Raw genomic sequence first — 17,955 nt, 5'->3', positions numbered from 1 at the left:
TACTGCCTAGATAACATTCAGTAGTCCTTCAGTAGCTAATGAACACCTATATGCTTGGGATACAAAGAGGAGCGAGAAAATAAAATGCCAGCCTTTATAGGAAGTTCCTTGTTAAGATGTAAAAAAGTAAACAGACTTTATAAAAACAAAATTTAAGCTTTAAGCTATAAGAAAAGCATTTAAGATTCTAAAAGGAGCAGAAAGGAGGGAATGGGAGTGCTTATCTGCCTCAGAAGGTCAGGGAAGACTTTCCAGGCTGAACCCTGAAGGACAAGGCAGAGTTCACCAGATAAGCCAGGGTAAAAGAACATTCTGGGCAGAGGGAAGAATTGGGTGAAGGCACAGGGGTGAAAGAGAATGCCATCTGAGGTACACAAAGAAGTGGAAGAAAACACGACCAGAGAGAGAAGACATCTCGTGTGCTCTGCTAAGTTATGGACTATTACTCCAATAACACCAACTTCTTAAGGACGAGTTAGGTGTATAATGCCATCAAGTATCTTCTGTAACACCAAGCGCACAAACTGCCCACATCAACAGTACTAATACAAGTAAGCGTGGACCTGGCTGACACAGAGCTTGCACTGGTGAGACAACCACAATTTTTTTTTTTTTTTTAAAGTAATCTCTACACTGAACGTGGGGCTCGAGCTCATGATCCTGAGATCCAGAGTCAGAAGCGCTACTGACTAAGCCAGCTGGGCGCCTCATTTAATCCACTCACCTTCAATACTTTCTGCACAGATCTGGAAGCCATCATCACTTGAAATTTCAAAAACAAGTCCTTTCTTGGGCTTTTTCTCAGCAATGCTTTCTTTCCTCTTCTGTTCTTGCTGGAGCCAAAGCATCAGTGGAGAGCTGAAATTACTTTCTTCTTCTTCCACTGTTTTAGGTTCTATGAGGGAGAAAATAGATAGGGGCCAAACTGAGCACTGATAACATTATCTTCAAGCCTACCAACATTCCACAGTTGGTATGATTACTCCCATTTACAGATAACAAAACCAAGACTCAAAGATGTGGAGCAACTGGCCCTGGGTCATAGCTGGAAAGTGACTAAAACTAGGTTTTTTTGTTTTGTTTTACCTGAAGTCATGCTGTCTCTGTGGTAGTTTCTGGTATGACAATTTGATAGTTTTTCAATAAGCAATTGCCCTCAATAAGGTCAAAGCTAAAAAATAATAATGATTAATATGAATGAAGCACTATACATGAGGCACTCTTCTAGGAACTTCCTGTAGATTAATTCAGATAAACCTCACAACGACCCAGTGAGGTGTTATTATTATGTACACTTCAAAGGTGAGAAACCTGCGACAGAGAGATGGTAAGTAACTAGCCCAAGTTCATATAATTAGTAAGCGGTAAGCTGAGATTTCAACCCATTTGGCTCCAGAGTCTGCCATCACCCTGCCCTGCATTGACAGAAAGAGGTGCCTCTGTCCTCTTCAGGAATGAGCCAACCAAAAGAATGTGATTACAGCCCAAATGTTATGCCTGAGCGTTTTCTCTATCTTCCTCTCTTCTGGGAAGTTCCCTCGATGGAAATGGGCAAACCTTACATCCAGATCGCTCTAATCTTGAAGTGGCCAGTTCTTAATGATCAAATTCAGTAGTACAGATGGAAAGTGCTATGGAGATATATCTGTGGTTGTGACCAGATACATGGTTTTCTTCAGCGACAACTAAGGGATGAGGTCAGGTAACCACTAGCTATTAAGACCACACTGTTGTTAAAGCAAGTAGAGCAGAATAATCGACAGATGTCCCAGACTTTATAGTGGAAGGGCCCCGGACCAGGGAATAGATGCCCTGGTTAGTCTACACCTTTAGCCCATCACTTCTTTGGAGCTTAAACTTTTTAATTTAGAAAATGTGTGGATGATGCAGGCAATTTTTATAGTACTTTTGACTTTGAAATTCTAATTCTAACCTGTTACCCACCCACATACCTGTACCTTCTTGCTCATTTGCTGGATTTTGTGTTGCCTGAATCTCAGGAAGAACTTGCCTAAATGAGAAGAAAACGCAGTGTGAGACATAACAACAGCTACTCTTCAATTCAAAGATAAAAACTGTCCACGTCGGCCATACCACCGTATCAATCACATAAAACTACTAGAAATAGACCATAGGATGTCTTGTATATAACCTGTTGGATAAACACCACCACACTACTGTATGGTACGTAACATAAAACTCTTTTAGGAGACTCTTTCCTAAATACTGACATTAAGTTTGGGCTTTTGGAGTTTGTAGATTATGTCCTTGAAATTTTTCTCATACCCTCAGTACTAGAAAAAAATGAAAGGACACTCGTTAGAAGCAGTTCTGGAGTTACTTAAGTAAATTAACTGATTTAACTAAAAACAAAAGCAAGCTGCAGGAGCCAGTAAACCATAACCAATTTTCATTTCTGAAAATTAAATAAATCTTAGAAACAACCCAAATGCATATCAATAAGGGGCTATTTAAATAAGTAAAAAAAAAAAAATCCAAGTACAGAACAGTATGATAGCATTATTCATTTTATGTAAAAAAGGTGTATATATATTCATATATACACTGTGTGTATCTGTATTTGTATAGAAACGTGTACATGGATGAAACCACATTATTAGCAATGGTTATTACTAGGGGACAGAAGGGAGGAGGGTAGGCAGGACGAACATGGAGCCACTTATCTATTATTTAAGTAATCATGCATTAAAAAAATTGTAAGTATGTATTACTTCCATTAAAAAAAAAAAAAACTCTGGTACCAAGAACAATACAAATGAGGAAGAATTATTTTTTAAATGAGGTGAACAAAATGGAGGGCTTTAACCTTAGACAAACGATCTTCGTATTTACCCTGTGGGCTGCCCACACTCCTTTGACTGTTCCACATTAGCTGTGTCCTGCTGCTCAGCCTCTGCTCCTGGAGTCCTGGAACAGAATCATTGGGTCTTTTCAAGAACAACCACCAGTAAATATGTACTGAATGTAGAGGTCAGTCTAAAGAAATGACTCTATCAGGATCTGATAAAATTTATGAGCTGGGAAAACTCATCCGTGCTGCTAACAGGTTAGCCAGTGGTTACCTTGAAGGCATTCTGACTAAGAGAAGGCACAAGGAGCCTTCTGGAACACTGGGAATTTTTTTTTTTTTTTAAGATTTTATTTATTTATTTGAGAGAGAGAGAACGAGAGATAGAGAGCACGAGAGGGAAGAGGGTCAGAGGGAGAAGGAGACTCCCTGCCGAGCAGGGAGCCTGATGCGGGACTCGATCCCGGGACTCCAGGATCACGACCTGAGCCGAAGGCAGTCGCTTAACCAACTGAGCCACCCAGGTGCCCAACACTAGGAATGTTTTATATCTTGATCAGAATGGTGGCTACATGGGTGCATACATATGTAAAGTTTCACTTGTGTACTCAATGCACGTTACACTCCATGCTTTCAAAAAAGGACTTCATGAGGATCTACAACAGGTGGCTTTGCCCACCAGACAGGAATAATCATCATCCCTCAGTATCCTAAGACTCAGCAAAAAACCCCCAAAACAACAACAAAACCCAAAAGCAACAAACCCAAGAGCAAACAGCAGCATTGCTTTAAATCAGAGCAAAGGGGGGCCTGGGTGGCTCAGTCGGTTAAGGGTCCGACTCTTGATTTCGGCTCAGGTTATGATCAAGGGTTCTGAGATTGAGCACCACATTGTGCTCCGCTCTGGGCATGGAGCCTGCTTGGGATTCTCTCTCTCCCTCTGCCTGTCCCCACCCTCCATAAAAAACAACAAAAAAAACCCCCACAACCCCCCCAAAAAAAACCCCAAAACAAAGAGTAATTAGAGATGTGGTTCTATCCGAGAGACAAACTGCCCACGGATGGAGCTAAATTTTGCTCTATAAATCACCACTGTGAGGGAAAAAAAAAAAGTCAAAACCCAGAACAGCCTCGAGTAATGCAACGTGGACAAAAGAGTGCCCTTCCCAGGAAAACTGCCACTTCAACAGCCTCTCGTCCAGAGCAAAGACAATCCCACCTACCCAGAGTAGTAGCTAATATTTCGATCTCTCACCCTGTGACTGAGGTCAGGGATGTCGTGCTGGCTTCTTGGTCTGGAATGTGTGCTTCAGAAGAACTGGTCCGCAAATGGGAAACTTTGTGCTTCTTGCCATTCCCTTTGTCCAAAGGCAGCTGAAACCGTTTGATTTTTGGTTTGGGTTTGGTGGGAGCCGGCACCGCGGGGCTTGCTGAGGGCTGTCCAGAGGATGGAGAGCCCCCGGGAGAGGCCGGGCTGGCTTGCATAGCTGAGGATAAAGCCTTATTTTGCTCTAGCCCCATGCTATTAGGAGCATCTCCTGTCTGGGCGAAGGTGGATCCCTGGGTCCCTGCAGCAGAATCAAGTTCGCGCTGGGACGGGAGAATCCCAGTTTTGCTGGCAAGGAGCTGGTTCACGCGCTGAAGCTGATAGTGTTCTTCTGCTTCCCCAGAAGGAGAGGCAGCTGCGACGCCCGCAGTCTGAGCAGAGGGGAGCACACAGATGCTAGACGCCGCGGCCCCCAGTTGTGGAAACATTCCCGCACTGGGCGGTAGAGCCACGGGCTGGTCCTGCATCCCCAGGCTCTGCTGGCTAGCTTTGATTAAAAGGTTGCTTATTGAGCCAATATCCGGGGCACTGAGCAACCTGGGGTTGGTTAACGCAACATGTCCCGGAACGGACGCGCTACTTGTAGGGGCGGTTGTGGTCTGCATGGACACAACATTCAAGACGGAGGCACCGGACGCCAGGCCGGACCCAGGCCCCGCGGTGAGGTGGCTAGTATCCTGGCTTACGGTGGATGCGCCCGCCGCCGCGGCACTCTGGGGTAACAGGGGTGCCTGTTCAAAATACATGATGCCAGATTTAGACCTTTTTATGATGTTGGGGACAGTTCGGTGAGATGACGTATTAAGTGACCCCAGATCTAACAGATTGGGATGGTTTGGCAGCTGGGAGGGTGTGAAGTTAATCAGGGTCATGTTAGAGACCACATCGGAAGGGGCAATGGTTGAAGGGGTGCTAGAGGGAGCGAGTTTTTTATTCTTTCGGGTCTGTAGACGAGATATGGGTCTTTTCTTGAGTCCAGAGGATGGAGTGGCTACTGTGGTACTGAGGTCTGTCCTCTGGCTGGCTTCTGAAACCAAAAGTTGGGGATCTGGAGGAGGCTGAACCCCAATAAGTAGGCCTGAAGGAGGACTGCTGATGTTAGGTGGGAAACTACTTTGAGCAGCTGCAGGGAAGGAATGTAAGTGCTGGTGATGAGGCATGGGGAGCAATCCTTTGCTAGCAGGAGGGAACAGAGATGGAGACGTTGGCAAACTTGGATTTAGTCCCGTGGCTAGGGTGAGACCACTTCCCATGGGCCCCAATACTGAAGTATTTGTCTCCATCACATTGGGTGTAGAACTAACAGAAGAGGTCAACTGGATTTTTTGGGTCACTCCATTTGGAAGAGTTTGGAGAACATAAAGTGGCTGCATGTTCTGGTTAACCACAATGAGTTTCTCAGTGGCTGGTTTCAGGTGGGGTGGAGTGGTCTGGACAGCTGCATTAGAAATCTGAGATGGGCCAGGACTCTCAGTAGAATTGGGCACATATTTCTGGTTCTGGATAGGAACAGTAGGGGAAACAGGTACCTGCAGGCCGGGGGTGCTACTGTTTCTAGTTAAATCCTGATTGTTGCCATGACCTTGCTCCACCGAACCACAAGGAGGGCTGGAGATGTGGTCTGCGTCCATGTGTCCTTGAATAAAATGATCGGGAGTCATGTGGCCTTCGGGGGTGGGATCCACTCCTGGACTCAGCAGTGCCGAGTCGCCTTCAGAGGAGGCCACAGACTTCTCGGTGATGGTCACTCTCTTCTCTCCTGAGTCAGAGATTACAGCCAGTCTGCTGGCATTCTGGCTAGGGACAGTGGGACTCCGCGTGGTCAGGACAGACAGGTCGGACGGTAGCTCCAGAGGCAGCTCAAACTGCTCCTCTGCTGAGATAGAGGAGGAGACGCTACTGTCCACGGGTTCCGCCGTCGGCAACTGCTGAGAAAAGACCTCGAAGAGACCCATGTCCTTTTCCCGATTGCTGTCAAGACCCAAACCTTCACCCAGATTCAGGAGTTCCGACGAAGAGGACTCCGGGCTCTCACCCAAAGCCTGCATGGAAGGAGTATTCTTCAGTACAAAGTCCATAATGTCCGAGGGCAGGATATTCCCACAGTCGTCACTGTTGTTGTTATCCGAGTCTGACTTGAGGAGCTCGGTACTGTAGGTGTCCAGGAGGTTCTTGTCTGACGGGGTGCTCGTGTGGACCCGGCGGCTGGGCTCCAATGAGCTGAGCTGAGCCTCCAAGGAGTCCTGCCCCTGTGCTTTAACTCGGCTTACGGAGTGGCAGTTATCCACCTTTGGCTCGTTTTTGTGGCCCACGGAACTCTTAAGGACATGTTCTTTCTCACCGGCATCTTCGGGTCGCTCAATCTTTAAGTTCTCCGTTCCGTTTTCCTTCCCATTTCTTTTTGGAATCTGGCTGCTTTTCCTTGTGGTGGCGGTGACGCTAGTATCACTCTCTGTGCCATCATCGACACCATCCAACTGTGAGATTTTGGGAAGGTCACACTGCTCCTCCTCCCGAAATAAATTATGGGATGCCAGCCGCTCATCTCCACCTGAGGAAATCACTGTTCTGGTGAAATTATAATAGTATAGGTCATCTTCATCTGAGGTGCTCAGGTCGTCAGCCCCATCCACCTGTCCTTCGGCTGATCTCTTGCCCCGTTTCTTGCCTGTGGAGCTGCTGTAGAATGGAATGTCTTCTTCACCATAGGATCTCACTCCATAGAGCGGGGTGAGCCCGAAGAACATGTTCGAGCGCGCCCGAGCACTGCGACGGGGATATCTCCTCTTGAAAGAGCCATCCTCCTGAGGTTTGGGACCATCTGGAAGCATCAGGTTTCTGTCCTGTACTGGAAGATTCTGATAGTTGTTACTCTGAGGATCCTGGGATGAGGTATCATTGGGGCTTGGCTGGGCCACTGGACCATCTCCTGGACTTTCGGAGGCTGCAACTGGTTCTGTGGGAGGAGATGCTGACTCTATTTGCAAAGGGGAAACGGGGCTACCTTCTTTCAGGGTATTCTTGGACTGGCCCTCACTTTCCATTTTGAGAGGGGTCAGTGTTACTTTGACTGTACGTTTCCGGGGTGTCTGTAATTCCTTGGCAGATCCTTCTACTTGCATGGATGGAGCTTTGGGGGCTCCCGGAATAGAGAGGCCTTTGTCTCCAATCTTATCAGAAGAAACATTATTACATGGTCGTTGCCCCATGAACTCAGGAGTCAAAACCTCGTCCACAAACTCCGGCTTTAGGTTTCCTTCCTCACCAGTTGACACCTGACCAGGTTCCAAAAAAGATTTACTGGAATGTTTTTCTTTGAAAGTTTCTTTACAAGACTTTTTCCCTTTCTGTCTCCGGTCTCTGGAACTAGACCCCACGTGCTCATTGAGGATGGACGATCTGTTGCTCACTCCAGATAGCTTCAAGGTTTTGACTCCCGCGTCTTCATCGGGAGGGGGGTTTACCGACTGGTTAGAATCTGTGTGTTGGTCCCGATCATTCCTCTGCCCTCTCAGATGGAGTGGGGGGAAGGAGAGGGCCTCTTTAGAAGAAAACGGCCCTGAAGAGAGTTCAGCGAAAGTGCCGATCTTGCTAGCATTTAATTCTCCAGGTGTTGTGTTATGAACCTGTGGAGCCAGTTTGGGAATGCCAGGATAAGCCACAGCATGTGCAGACCCCTCCAAACTCTTGGAACTTGGCACTTTGGTCTTCTCTCCCTTCAAAGAGGAGCCCTTGGATGCCAAGTCTGAAGCGCTGGAATGCTTCATTTCGGAAGAGGAAGACCCATCCAAGTGGCTGGTTTTAGTGCCCATAGTAACCACTGTCCTTTGCAAATTTGAAGAGGTGGAAGTGTTTTGCCCTAAATTAGTATTTGAATTCAGTGGTCCTAAGACATGATCAACTGCTTTGGCACTTGACTCAAGATCTGTGGCAGTCCCGATGGTAGAGACTGAGGAAACACTATTCCTGGAGTAAGTACCCCCAGTTCTCATTGGAGACATGATCCGGAGTTTAGACCGCTGGGGTGACAAGGAAGAAGTGCTGTGACGCCGGGAGCCAATGCTTCGGAGTCCAGAGGAGAGTAAAGGGTCACCCACTGTGACTATTTCATGAGTGGTTGGGGTAGGACTTCCTGAACAAGAGAGAAAAAGTAATAAAGTCTATTACAGAGAGAACGAATGTGTGGTGGCCATTGCTTTCAATGACTTGGCAATGGCTTATAACTGAAAACTGCAAATCAAGACTCAATGAGCAAAAGCCCCTACGACAGAGTGGCCTGAAAGAATCACAAGCTCATCTCTGAGCTGACCTTTTTGGGTCAACTTAGTCAATGAGGTAGGTCCTTTACCTGCAGAAGGCAACGGCCGACAGCCAGGGGATCTCTGTGTTGGAGAATAACTAGGTGTGCGAATCCTAGGGACCTTTGAGATGACATGATAAAAACAGGAGCCGGAGGTTTGCGAATGAGGTCGGTCTGGTGAGGGAGGACTTACAATTTCAGCTGTGTTTTGACTTTCTTTAGACGCAATTTCTGTGGTAGGGAAGAAAAACTTTTACTTTTAAAAAAGGTCCAATTAAAATATCAAACAAACGAACCAACACAAAGCAAGCTATTAGGTAAAGATCAAAACAGAAACAAATGAGACCGCCCAGAGAGACAACTTTCCCCACCTTCAATCACAGTACTCCCCCAATCTAATTCGAGTCCCACCTTGATTAAAAACTCACCTGCAAAAGATGTGGGGCTGTGAGCGATGGTCCTATTTTCATCGTGCTCGACAGTGCTGTTGATATCCGGCTCTACAACTGGAGGACGGCATTCTACGATCTTGCACGTATACACACAGCGCTTGCGAGCATCCGTGGTGCTCCAGTAAACCCTGGAACACCTGGGGACAGAGCCACACAAATCCCCATGAGTGAGAGTACAGAAGTGGAGACGAACATTGGCCAAAACGTCTTCTCATCCTAGCTTCCCTGCTCTCCTTGATTTACAGAACTTAGCTTTACATCACGGATTCTTATTATAGAGATCTCCCTGGCTAGGGTGTTCCAGGCTTTTTGAAGTTCTTGGTTTTTCCTAGCCTCTCAGAAAATAGCATCAAATCTTTTTTTATTGTAGTGTAAGCAGGAGACAAAAATAGTAAAATATCCTAAAATGCAGAGAAAGGAAAATACTAACATCTACTACAAGAAATAGTTATTGGCCTTCAGGAAGGGACTCCTGTCCCCCACAAGGTGTACACAGTGAGGAAAGAGCAAACCTGAAGTGTCCCCTGTGGGAGAAAAGCCCCATAAGACAAGGGAAGTGTAACTGCTTCAAATTTGCTGGATGCTGATGGGGCCTGGTTTTTACAAAGAGCTGCCAGCTAAACGTACAGACTGTGTTGCCAGAATTGGAATGCAGAATAAATTGGGAGTGCAGACAGCACAATGAGACTCCAAAATGGGAGAGACCGGAAGGGAGCTTTAAATTTATACGGTCAGCATGCTAGAAGTTTAAGCCATTTGCTTCACATAGGAAAGAGTTCACTGGACAATATGATTATTATTGTGGGGGTTTATATTTTTAGATTGAGGACAGGGGCATGAGGTGTTTGATCCACTACGATAATCTGGACTTTTGAATGCAGATAGGTGGAACTCAGGGGAATCTTAAGAGACTGACCTTGCGTTTTTTTGTTTGTTTGTTTTGTTTTTTTTTAATTTAGGTTTTATTTGGAAATGATTCTGAAAGTATGCCAATAATATTTTCCTTCTACAACTGGATTTAGGGGACATAAAAGGATACTTTAGTCCCAATCTACAAAAAGTAGCAACAAAAGTAGTTAATTTTCGGTAGAGATTAAAAGTAGCTAACAAGTATGGCTCTCCATTCAAAGACCTGCTCATTGTTCAGGGTGCCCAAGCTGTGGGGGCTGGTGTCTTGGCTCTACGGTGCTACTTACTGATATCCAATAGGAAAAAGCTTATCTTCACAGTCAGAGAGATCATTCAGAATTCCTAAGCAGTCAATTGTCATGGAGCCTGACCAAGGAAAGAAGAACTGATTAGAGAAGGTAGGGAGAAGGCTCACTTTACACCCAAAGACCAGGAAGTCCCCCAGCGATACATCGAGCCTTCCCCCACAATAGAAGCCCATGTCATACCAATCATCATGTGGATATTTTCTGGTTCCAAGCCATTGAGAAACTTTCTTCTCAAGCTGATTCCTTCAAAGTCCACAAACACTCTTCTAAAAACTTCAAATCCATTCTCAGGAACCACCTGAAACGAAAACCCGGCTGTTAACAACAGGCTGTCCCTTCACACATTGTACGCATGATACTGACTCTCTTGGAGGTCAAGTACAGAGCATATCTCACAATCACCCTGCTGTTTCACAGGAGGACTGCTGTATTTCTAAGAAGGTGATTCTAGGAACACACAGTAGGAAGGTAAAACAAAGCTTACCATCTTGCTGTTTCAGCCTATTTTCCCTGTAGTCCTATAGAATTCGAAAAGCAATGGAAGCTCTCACCTCGCCTTTGATCAGATCCCGATGGCGCTGGCAATACACTTTCTTATCATCCAGAAAGACACAGTTCTTGGCGCGAGAACACATGAAGTGATAGTTGCTGGTGCAGGATGTAAGGCAGCAGCCCACAGTGGCTCCTGGCTTTTGGCAGAACTCACATCTCTAATCATCCAGAGAGAACAGAGGCCTAAGTCAGACTTTCAGATGTTTTAAGCCATTTTTCTTCTCTACAGAATTACCCCATTCTGGGTTTCCTACAAGTCATTTTTTTTTTTTTTTATTGGTAATCAGCTGAGTTACAGAGAACTGATATGAACCCTAAAGCCTCCTCTACAGATCCTCTCTCTCCCACTGTCCCTGGGGCCCTGTAACTATTAAACGTAAATATTACACTTTGATTTAGAACTTAAACCAAAACACAGTTTTGTTCCTAGGATGCACGACTGATTTAGAGAAGAAAGAACTTCGAAAAGAGCAAAAAAAAAAAAAAAAAGAAAAGAACTTCAAAGACTGATACTAAAAACATCATCTTACTAGAAAGCTACCATGTCCAAAAGAACTCAGTTCTAGAAAGATTATACCCATCAGAAACACAAGGGTCTCTAGTTACTAGACTTAACAGATTAAATTTATCGCACGATTCAAAAATTTCCTTCAACTAGCCCGTATGTCACCACTTTATTCTGTCAAGGTCACAGTCTGGGCTCCTCTTTCCACAGAAGACTTTTTGTTTGTGCTCTCCACACAAATCACATGGGCTTTTTGTTTGTTTCTCTCTCTCTTTCTTTCTGATAGTCCTTCATCTTCTCCCTTCCTTCAAAATATAGCTTTTAAAATTTTACTCCTCCTTGGCCTTTTCTGACTACTCTCAGCTTCTACTGATCATTTCCCACATCCCCTCTTCGTGTGTGTATTTATGTGGGTTTTTCCTATGGAATCATAGAGTGGTGATTCAACTGGGACCTCTGAGATCATTTTGTCTAAATCACTTAATTAATTAACATCTTTCTTGCACATTCAAATTATCTCCCAAACTAGATAATACTTTGTCCTCTATTTCTTTTGCACCATCCCCCAGGGGTCAGAGTAGCAATCTGCCTACAGCACACACCAGTATTTGTTGCTGGCTAACCATCCTGAAGGCACTGTGAAAACCTCAATGAAGTAGCATGAAGCCACGGAGAGAACATCTGGAAACGGAGGGGAAATCTTTTCCGTAACATTTACACAGGGTCTTACCAGCTGCTTGCCCCTGATCACAGCCATGTGCACATTCTTTAGTGATCCATCATCGTCTTCAAACACTTCTGCTGACCACAAAGCGCAATTTACATGTGTCCACTCATTTTGGCCAATGTAAAGCAAACGGCCAGCATCCTAAGAAATCAAGAGATTTCTTTTTTCTTTAAAGAATATAATGTCAAAGAAGGTTTTCCTTGGTATTAGCTTTACCTCAGTCAAGATAACATCAATAATAATTCTTTAACTTGGGGATGCACACAAAAATCAAAACTCATTTCTCAATGTTGCTCTGTTTCCCCTTCTCACCTTTCTAGAATCCACAGACGGGAAATATTTTATAAACATAGGGAATCAAAACATTAGCAGTATGTGTTAAGTTTATAAAAGTGTGCACGGACTTCTTTACAACCATATTTCAAAGCCAGTTCTCTCAGCTTGCACTACAAAACCTTTTTTATTGTAAGCTTACTTTGTGCCCAGCACTAAATAGTTTATAGTTTCTAAAAATATAGTTTATAAAAAATAAAGTTTATAAAAATATAGTTTATAAGGCCCAGCTTTATAAACATTATTTCCTTTAATCCTCATAAACGTTCCTGAGGTTAAGTATTATTATTATCCTCATTTTAAAGATGAAACTTAGAGTCAGAGAGGTTAAGCTCCTCGCCAAGGTCAATAAGTAGGCAGTAGGGCACAGAGATGAATCCAGGCAGCCTGCCAGAACTGGGGGTCTTAACCATTCTGCCCTCCATTACACACAAGCCTTTAATATGCAACTTATTTTATTGACTTTCATAAAATCTTACTGAGAAATCTCCTGTAGAAACTATCAGACGTCAACAGGTAATCATCTTTTTTTTTTTTTTAATTTTAAGTGGGCTCCATGCACAATGTGGAGCCCAGTGCGGGGCTTGAACTCCCCACCCAGAGATCAAGACCTGAGCTGAGATCAAGAGTCAGATGCTTAACCGACTGAGCCACCCAGTTGCCCCAAGGCAAATCATCTTTTAAATCAATTAAATACGTTATAGGAAAAAAACCCCAAGTGACATAAGCTAGGTGACAAACATTCATTAAATAAATGGCACCCAGTCATCGAATTTAGACACCAAGGACCAACAGTTCACATGAGCATCTGCTAAGTAGGACCCATTCGCCAAGGTACTTACATTAGCACTGTCATCACCATAGGTCAAACACAATGCACATTGTCTATTATCTTCTATGCCTGGGGGTGGTTTCAGTTCTGGACTATCTTCTCGACTCCTATCAGTACCTTGGAACCCAAAAGATATCGTTAAAAGTGGCAATACTAGGTCTGATTTCCAGAAAGAAAAAAACCAATTCGGTTTAAATAGCCTGTGGCTTATAAAATAAACACTTTCAAAAAGTGTTCAAAGTTATGCTATCTCACCATCTGTTAGAGTATTTATATCGATTTCTTGCTACCAGGCCAAGCTAAGCAAAAATTAGGATGACCTGAGAATTTCTTTCCAATATGCAAGTATATTAAATTTAGGTTCACAAAGTTAATCATTTGCATCTAGAGAGAAATGGATAATGACTCATTTGGTGCCTTACTCAAAATTGGTGGTGTGGGAGGATGGAGAGGAGTTGGAGAGTCCGGTTCTCCAGGCCCTTTAGGTTTGGGAGCTGGAATGATTTTCTTCATTAGAGGAGGCTGCTCAGTGTGGCTGTTTTCCTCTCGCTCCTGCCACTGAGCATAATTATGGTCAAGTGAAGGTGGAAGCACTGCGTTTGGTAACATCCCACTGCTGAAAATAATTGATTCAACAAGCATTTATTGAACTCCTACGATATACCTGGAACTATACAAAATAATCAAATTCTTGATATCATCAGGTCACAGCCCCATGCATGAGCCATTCACAGAATATAAGGACAAGCCACAGAATTTGAAAACTGTCTAAATACACAGGACTTTATTATTTAAAAATATATATATTCTCGATATATGACTCTTGGTTAAACTTCCGGAAGCAAGTGATAACTTTCCCAAAGAATCAGAAGGATTTACTGGAATAAAAATTTAAGGTTAAATATGGAGAGTATTCAAGAGCAATAGAGAGCACAATTTGAACCGAATAACACAGAACCCAATTTTTGCAAGTCCAAATACTGAGCTACATATACAAGCACGTGTACTGTACCTATGCCACAAGTTAAGCCAAGTTGCAGAAAACATAATATATAAAGAAAAAAAGGGGGGCAATAGGCTATAATAAACATTAAGTATTATCTCTAAATCAGCACTGAAAGGGCATTTCAAGTGATTAATTTTTAATCTTAAAACCTAGTCTAAAGAACTCTTAATCTAGAAATATAAGAACTCTCAGATTTCTAGCTGATGGGGTGGAAAAAAAAGTAATACTGAATTTACTTACTTGCTCGATACTTTATTTGGCTCCCAAAACCTAGACTTTTTGACACTGAACCATGGAAAAACACGTTCCATTTGCTAACAGAAAAACAAACAAACAAAATGTAAGCATGTGAACATTCATTTGGAAACCACATGAAAACCAACAACTTCACACTAGTTTCTCTGTCGATATGAGGATGATTTCAGGCCAAGAGAAAGTGGATGCACTTTGGTGACCCCACCAACTTCCTCCCAAAGAATCAGAGGAATGAGTTAAACCAAAAGATGTTTTATACATATAGCAAAACAAAATGGAGAACAAATCCGTTCTGTTCATGGAGCCATTACCCATAGATAAGCATTAAAAACATCAACTATTAATATCATTCACCCGAATAAAGAAGGACTTGACCATGCTGTTGGCTTTTTTAATCTCCGGCTGCCCTCCATCTGAATTAATGGCTGCTTGAATGATCTTCACGATATCATCACTGAACTCCAACTGTATACAAAAACAAAGTATTAATTATTCATAAAACAGTGTGCTCTCAAAACCACTTCCTCTTTCCTCCTAAATCACCCAGCCCAGAGGTCCAACAGAAAATGGACACCCTATTTTAATGCAGTGTAATTTCTCTTTAGTGGAGGCCTCTGGAATTCAGTTCACAATTAACTTGTGGCAGTCAAGAGAAGCCAGGCTAATAAGGCAAGAATGCAAATAAATTGGCTGTATCACGGTAAGTTACCCAAATAGGGCCATAATTTTTTATTTAGGTTAAAATAAACAACTGAATAGCAAATATGGACCATAACAAATGATCATTCCCATACATTCTTAAAACCATAACTTTAAAAGACATCTATCTATAAATGAGTATCCTATATAGAAAGACACATCATTTAGACGTGATTTCAACAGGGGCAAACCAAGGAACTTCACATTAGCATTTTTCCATAAACTATTTTTTTTAAGAGTTTTATTTATTTATTTGAGATAGCAGGAGCAGGGGAGCAGAGGGAGAGGGAGAAGCAGGCTCCCACGTGCGGCTCGATCCCAGGACCCTGCCACCATGACCTGAGCTGAAGGCAGACGCTTAATCGACTGAGCCACCCAGGCACCCCTCCATAAACTGTTTTTTTTTTTAAGGGGGAAATGTACAACTGCGAAGCTTTTTCTTTCTTTCTTTCTTTTTTTTAGGATTATATTTATTTATTTGACAGAGAGAGACACAGTGAGAGAGGGAACACAAGCAGGGGGGCATGAGAGAGGGAGAAGCAGGTCCCCCGCCGGGCAGGGAGCCCGATGCAGGGCTCAATCCCAGGCCCCTGGGATCGTGACCTGAGCCGAAGGCAGATTCTTAACGACTGAACCACCCAGGCGCCCCATAAGCAGTTTTAATAAAAAATAATTTTCAGAGAACTCAGATGACAGCCAAATAAAAAAATCATTTTGAGACACTACCTTCCCATCTTCTGAAACACAGAGCTAAAAGAACTCACATATTCTTAGGTATTTAAATCCACAAGACATTTCTAAATATAACACAAGCCATCTCTTGGTGCTTATTCCCAGCCTTGTCTCTTAAAGACCCAGAGGCGCTAAACTGGCGTTTGAGGTAGAGACATACCACAGATGTATAGTTCCCTTGGTCCATTTTCCTCTTGACTCCTTCCAGATCTAAGGGCTGTTGATCTTCCTGTTTGCTGACCTCAGTAAGCACAGGTGGGTCAGGTCCTTCTGGGGAGCTGCGGGAAGGTATACTCTCCTCTGTCTCAGGATTTAAGTCTGGAGGTTTGGCAGCCTGTTTCCAGGAAAGATAGGTTTCTTTTATCTAATACTGAAAATGCGGCATCTGTGCAAATTCTATTAAAATTAATAAAGATGGTACTGAATGATTCATATTATAAAACCTAAAGAACATGAAAATAATCAGAGATCTCTTAAATAATAGAAAAAAAGTTAGAATGAGCCGGTTCTCTAATAGTTTGACCAGGTGAACTTAAGAGCTTTGCCTGGTAACTTCCAAACGGAGCATGAAGACATAGAAACTGGCCAGTTCCTCTGAGGGAGACAGAGATAGCAAATCTTCCTATTAAAAAAAATGGAGCTCTATGAGGAGAAAAAGCAGCAGCCTAGCTCTGAGTTCGAGTTATCTGCGCGATTCTTCCAACATTTTACATTGTGTTTCCAATGACCACTCCTTAGATGTACAGTTCACAACTTCAATGGACAAAAAGTAGTGGTTTACAAATTGTGCCCTGAGGAGCCCTAGGGACTTCCTAGAGTGACAGCCACATGACTGTCAGATTAGGCCACCACTCTCCCTCTCACCCAGATCACTCCAACTGCCTCCTGACCACCATTCCTGCCTTAAAAAGCAACTCTGATCGGGTCACTCTTGGGTAAAGCCTTTCACCGCTGCCCCCCAGAGCCCTCAGAGTATAAAGTCCAAATTTCTTATTATAACAGCAAAGAAAGCCCTCAAAGAAGGTCCTACACTTGGTCCTAAAGATTTCCTTAATGGTTGAAAGCCAAAGCAAATAATTCTACAAAACTAAATGAAGAATGGAGCGAACGAACGTTCCCTCGCTGGGTAAAACCCGCCTAAAACAAACTCTCAGGGCCCACCTGTCGGTAGCGAAGCAAGTGGCTGGTGGTCCGAGAGTTGAGCAAAGCTGTCAGAACTTGCTTCAGAGAGATCTGTAGCTCTTTTTCTAGGGCCAGTCGCCACTCTGCAGGATGCCGCTCAGTGCAGTTCACACAGGTGTAGGCCACACTTTCTGGCAGGTTAGACAGAATCTCATACATCTCGTCTAGAAAAACAAAAACCCACAATGCTGAGGTGCTCTGAAGAGTGGCAGAGAGGGAGGACACTACTCCCCTGAACTTAATGCAAAGCTGGGGACAGGAGCAGGACCCTCATGTCCCCCAGGAACCCAGGACGTACTGATCTCTGAAGGGACACTATTAACGCTAGCTACCCAGGATTTAGTTACTGGAGAGAGAATCAAGAAGTTAAGGTACCCACAGAAAACAGCAAATAAATATTTCAAAGGGCTATGTTCACGATAAATGAGCACAACTTGACACGAAGCTTATTCTAGAGACCAGAAATGAAAATTCCAGAGGACTTCAAGCAACAACAGGGCCATAATTTTACGCTTACAGATTACTTTGGGGGCTCTAACTGTATCAGGCAAGAAGGAAACTGTAATAAAAAGACTCCAACCTTCTGTACCTGAAAGATTCTCACATTTGGAATGGACCCAGCGATCACACTTCCCACACTGCATCATCTTACTCTCGTAGTCATCGTCATCATAACACTTATCACAGAGAGGACAGAAGTTCCCTGAAAGCAAAGCACACTTTTCAGCAGTGCTCTGGCTCACACACCAGTGCCTCTCAGGCCCTGACTTCCACGTGCCAGCTCTCTTCTGGAACTGCTCACGGATGCCAGCAGGGACCTACTATGCAATGCTCACGCATCTGTAAAGTGTCCAGATTTTTCTGAGCTCTTAGACCATGCCACTGATTTTATTTAGACTCATTTTTTTAAAAAGATTTTATTTATTTATTCATGAAAGACAGAGAGAGAGAGAGAGAGAGAGAGAGTGAGAGGCAGAGGGAGAAACAGGCTCCCAAGGAGCAGGGAGCCTGACGCGGGACTCGATCC

General features: G+C 43.7%; 1 protein-coding gene across 3 annotated transcripts in view; it reads right to left on the bottom strand.

Annotated features, from left to right (window-relative positions):
* KMT2A (lysine methyltransferase 2A) overlaps positions 1 to 17,955 on the bottom strand; it is a 77,156-nt gene that overhangs the window by 11,719 nt on the left and 47,482 nt on the right. For 2 of the 3 annotated variants that reach the window (XM_027581001.2, XM_027581002.2), the window contains 17 exons: positions 17,509 to 17,631; positions 16,908 to 17,092; positions 15,907 to 16,080; positions 14,670 to 14,780; positions 14,301 to 14,374; positions 13,477 to 13,670; positions 13,065 to 13,171; positions 11,893 to 12,030; positions 10,657 to 10,815; positions 10,286 to 10,403; positions 10,085 to 10,163; positions 8,865 to 9,025; positions 8,485 to 8,667; positions 4,065 to 8,268; positions 2,854 to 2,928; positions 1,953 to 2,011; positions 725 to 895 (listed from right to left, as the gene is read on the bottom strand). In XM_027581001.2, coding sequence (XP_027436802.2) covers positions 725 to 895; positions 1,953 to 2,011; positions 2,854 to 2,928; positions 4,065 to 8,268; positions 8,485 to 8,667; positions 8,865 to 9,025; positions 10,085 to 10,163; positions 10,286 to 10,403; positions 10,657 to 10,815; positions 11,893 to 12,030; positions 13,065 to 13,171; positions 13,477 to 13,670; positions 14,301 to 14,374; positions 14,670 to 14,780; positions 15,907 to 16,080; positions 16,908 to 17,092; positions 17,509 to 17,631 — 6,315 coding nt within the window. The remainder of the gene's footprint in view (positions 1 to 724; positions 896 to 1,952; positions 2,012 to 2,853; positions 2,929 to 4,064; positions 8,269 to 8,484; positions 8,668 to 8,864; positions 9,026 to 10,084; positions 10,164 to 10,285; positions 10,404 to 10,656; positions 10,816 to 11,892; positions 12,031 to 13,064; positions 13,172 to 13,476; positions 13,671 to 14,300; positions 14,375 to 14,669; positions 14,781 to 15,906; positions 16,081 to 16,907; positions 17,093 to 17,508; positions 17,632 to 17,955) is intronic. The other variant, XM_027581003.2, reaches the window with a different exon arrangement.

The sequence above is a fragment of the Zalophus californianus genome, chromosome 11 (genome assembly GCF_009762305.2).
Source record: "Zalophus californianus isolate mZalCal1 chromosome 11, mZalCal1.pri.v2, whole genome shotgun sequence".
Lineage (NCBI taxonomy): Eukaryota > Metazoa > Chordata > Mammalia > Carnivora > Otariidae > Zalophus > Zalophus californianus.
This window is presented reverse-complemented; position numbering and strand designations above follow the sequence as displayed.